The following is a 2,500-nucleotide window of genomic DNA, read 5'->3' as shown; positions in this document are numbered from 1 at the left end:
TCCTCCCTCCTGTTCTTTGTTAGGCCTACCTGAAAGGAATGGACAGTATTGGAGAAAAGAGGAAAAGAGCGAGAGGAAAAAAGTGAGTGTAGCACAATAGACACACGGGGGCTGCTGTGCGTCTTTGTGGGACGTATAGACAGCGTTCACTGTACCTGCATTGTCGCGAGATGAGACTTGGTTTAGGGCGGCGTCTCCCGTTTGATATATGTAGTTTTTTTCTTTGTCTTTTGTTTTATATTTGCCTTTGTTAAATATTGTTATGGTAATATGTCTTCTGTTTGATGTTTATTTTTAAAAGACCTATTTTTGTTGTAGGTAATGTCTTACGTGAAAGTATTTGTTGGGTATTTTTACTTTCATTTTTTGTTTGTTTGTTTGTTTGTTTCAATTCGTATAGAGCCGTGTTTTGCGTGTCGGGTTTGGGTGCGTTGGCTTGGTGTACTGCTTTTTAAGGGGGGCGGGGGGAGTCGAACTCCATCTGATGAAGGGGATCGCGGACGCACATCGGATTCTTTCCAGGAAGGAGAAAGGACAATATACCGTGTGTGTCCAGGTTTATGAAAGTTCGAGAAATCGTCTTCAAGACAGCTCTTACCGTAACAAGTTCTCGACAATAGCTTTTATTAATATTACTATTATTCTTGGTGTTGTTGTTGTTTTTGGCATTGTCATTGTCACTGTCATTAATTAATTTATTGATCAATATATGGTTTATACAGACATTTTATTACTATTTTTATTTATATTGTAGATCATAATTTCGTATACATTATTTAAATTGGCACTATGTGCTTAAGATTATCCGGTTTATCATTATTATTATTATTATTCTCTATCTACATTTATTATTCTTCGTATGAACCACTGTTATTATTATTTTTTAACGAATCTTACCAACCGTTTAATCTCTCGCTCCTTGGGGGCCTTTTTTTCAGGAGAAGCGGAGTTCCGGCCCGATTGAGAAGCCGCGCCTGCTGGCCCCGCGACTCACGCTGCAGAAGTCGGTGTCGACGCCGTCGATCCTGGCGGGCGTCACCACCCAGCCGCAGCAACAACAGCCACAGTAAGTAGCCTTCGGTAGTTTTCGCGTGGCTTGAGTCTTGGGGAGTCTTGGTTGGTCGGTCGGTGAGAAGTCGGTGCTCTTCTTCGGGTTGGTCGGCTTCGGGTTCTGGTTCGGGGGGTGGTGGTGGTGGGGGGGGGTCGTGTGTCTTGTCTCTCGGTTAGTCGGTCTTGTGTCTTTCAACGCTTTTTTTCTTCTTTGTGTGTTTTTTATGAGTTGTCTGAATGACCTTTCTTGTCTCTATCTAATTCTCTCTCTCTTATTATCAGATTTTTTTTTCTCTCCTTCTCTTCTCCTTCCTTCCCCTCCCTCTCTTCCTCCCTCCCTCTTACCCTCACACTCGCCCCCTCCCCTTCTCCTCTCCCTATCTCCTTCCCTCCTTCTATATCTCTCTCTTTCCCTTTCCCTTTTCCTTTCCCTCTCCCCTTTCCTTTCCCTTTCTCGTAGGACCACTTTCCTCTCCCCCATTTTTCCGTCCTCTTCCTTTTTATACGAATGCGTATCACGGAGTCGGTTTTCCCCTCTCGCTGCTTAGGGTTCTTGGAGAAGAGGGTAAAGAAGCTTCCCTCCGTGGCCCTCTGCTTCTAAGTATTTTTTTTTAGTTGGTTTTGTTTAATGTGGTTTGGAGAGAGAGAGAGAGAGAGAGAGAGAGAGAGAGAGAGAGAGAGAGAGAGAAAGGGGGGAAGAGAGAGAGAGAGAGAAAGGGGGAAAGAGAGAGAGAAGAGAGAAAGGGGGAAAGAGAGAGAGAGAGGAAAGGGGGGGAAAGGAGAGAGAGAGAGAGGAGAAAGGGGGGTGAGGGAGGGGGAAGAGGGGAGAGAGAGAGAGAGAGAAAAAGAAAGGAGAGAGAGAGGAGAGAGAGAGGGAGAAAGGGAGAGAGGAGGAGAGGAGAGAGAGGAGAGAGAAAGAGGAAGAGAGAGACAGAGAGGAGAAAGGGAGAGAGAGAGAGAGAGAGAGAGAGGGAGAAAGAGAGGAGAGAGGGAGAAAGAGGGGGAGAGAGAGAGAGGAGAGAGAGAGGAGGGGAAAAGAAAGAGAGAGAGAAGAGAGAGAGGAGAGAGAGAGAAGAAGAGAGAGAGAGAGAGGAGAGAGAGGAGAGAGAGAGGGGGGAGGGGAAAAAGAGAGAGAGAGAGAGAGAGAGAGGAGAGAGAGACGAGAGGGGAGAGAGAGAGAGGAGAGAGAGAAGGGGAGAGGAGGAGGGGAAAAAAGAGAGAGAGAGAAGAGAGAGGGGGAGAGAGAGAGAAGAGGAGAGACGAGAGAGAGAGAGAGAAGGAGAGAGAGAGGAAAGAGGGGAGAGAGAAAGAGAGAGAAGGGGAGAGAGAGAGAGAGGAAGAGGAGAGAGAGAGAGAGGAGAGAAAGAGAGAGAGAGAGAGGGATAAAGAGAAAGAGAGAGAGAGAGAGGGATAAAGAGAAAGAGAGAGAGAGAGAGGGATAAAGAGAAAA

General features: G+C 46.2%; 1 protein-coding gene across 1 annotated transcript in view; it reads left to right on the top strand.

Annotated features, from left to right (window-relative positions):
* The window catches only part of LOC119575884 (rho guanine nucleotide exchange factor 18-like), a 188,740-nt gene that overhangs the window by 111,232 nt on the left and 75,008 nt on the right, over positions 1–2,500 (top strand). The window contains exon 10 of the mRNA XM_037923422.1: positions 939–1,066. Within this exon, the coding sequence (XP_037779350.1) occupies positions 939–1,066 (128 nt within the window). The remainder of the gene's footprint in view (positions 1–938; positions 1,067–2,500) is intronic.

This window comes from Penaeus monodon, chromosome 8 (genome assembly GCF_015228065.2).
Source record: "Penaeus monodon isolate SGIC_2016 chromosome 8, NSTDA_Pmon_1, whole genome shotgun sequence".
Taxonomy (NCBI): Eukaryota; Metazoa; Arthropoda; class Malacostraca; order Decapoda; family Penaeidae; genus Penaeus; species Penaeus monodon.
This window is presented reverse-complemented; position numbering and strand designations above follow the sequence as displayed.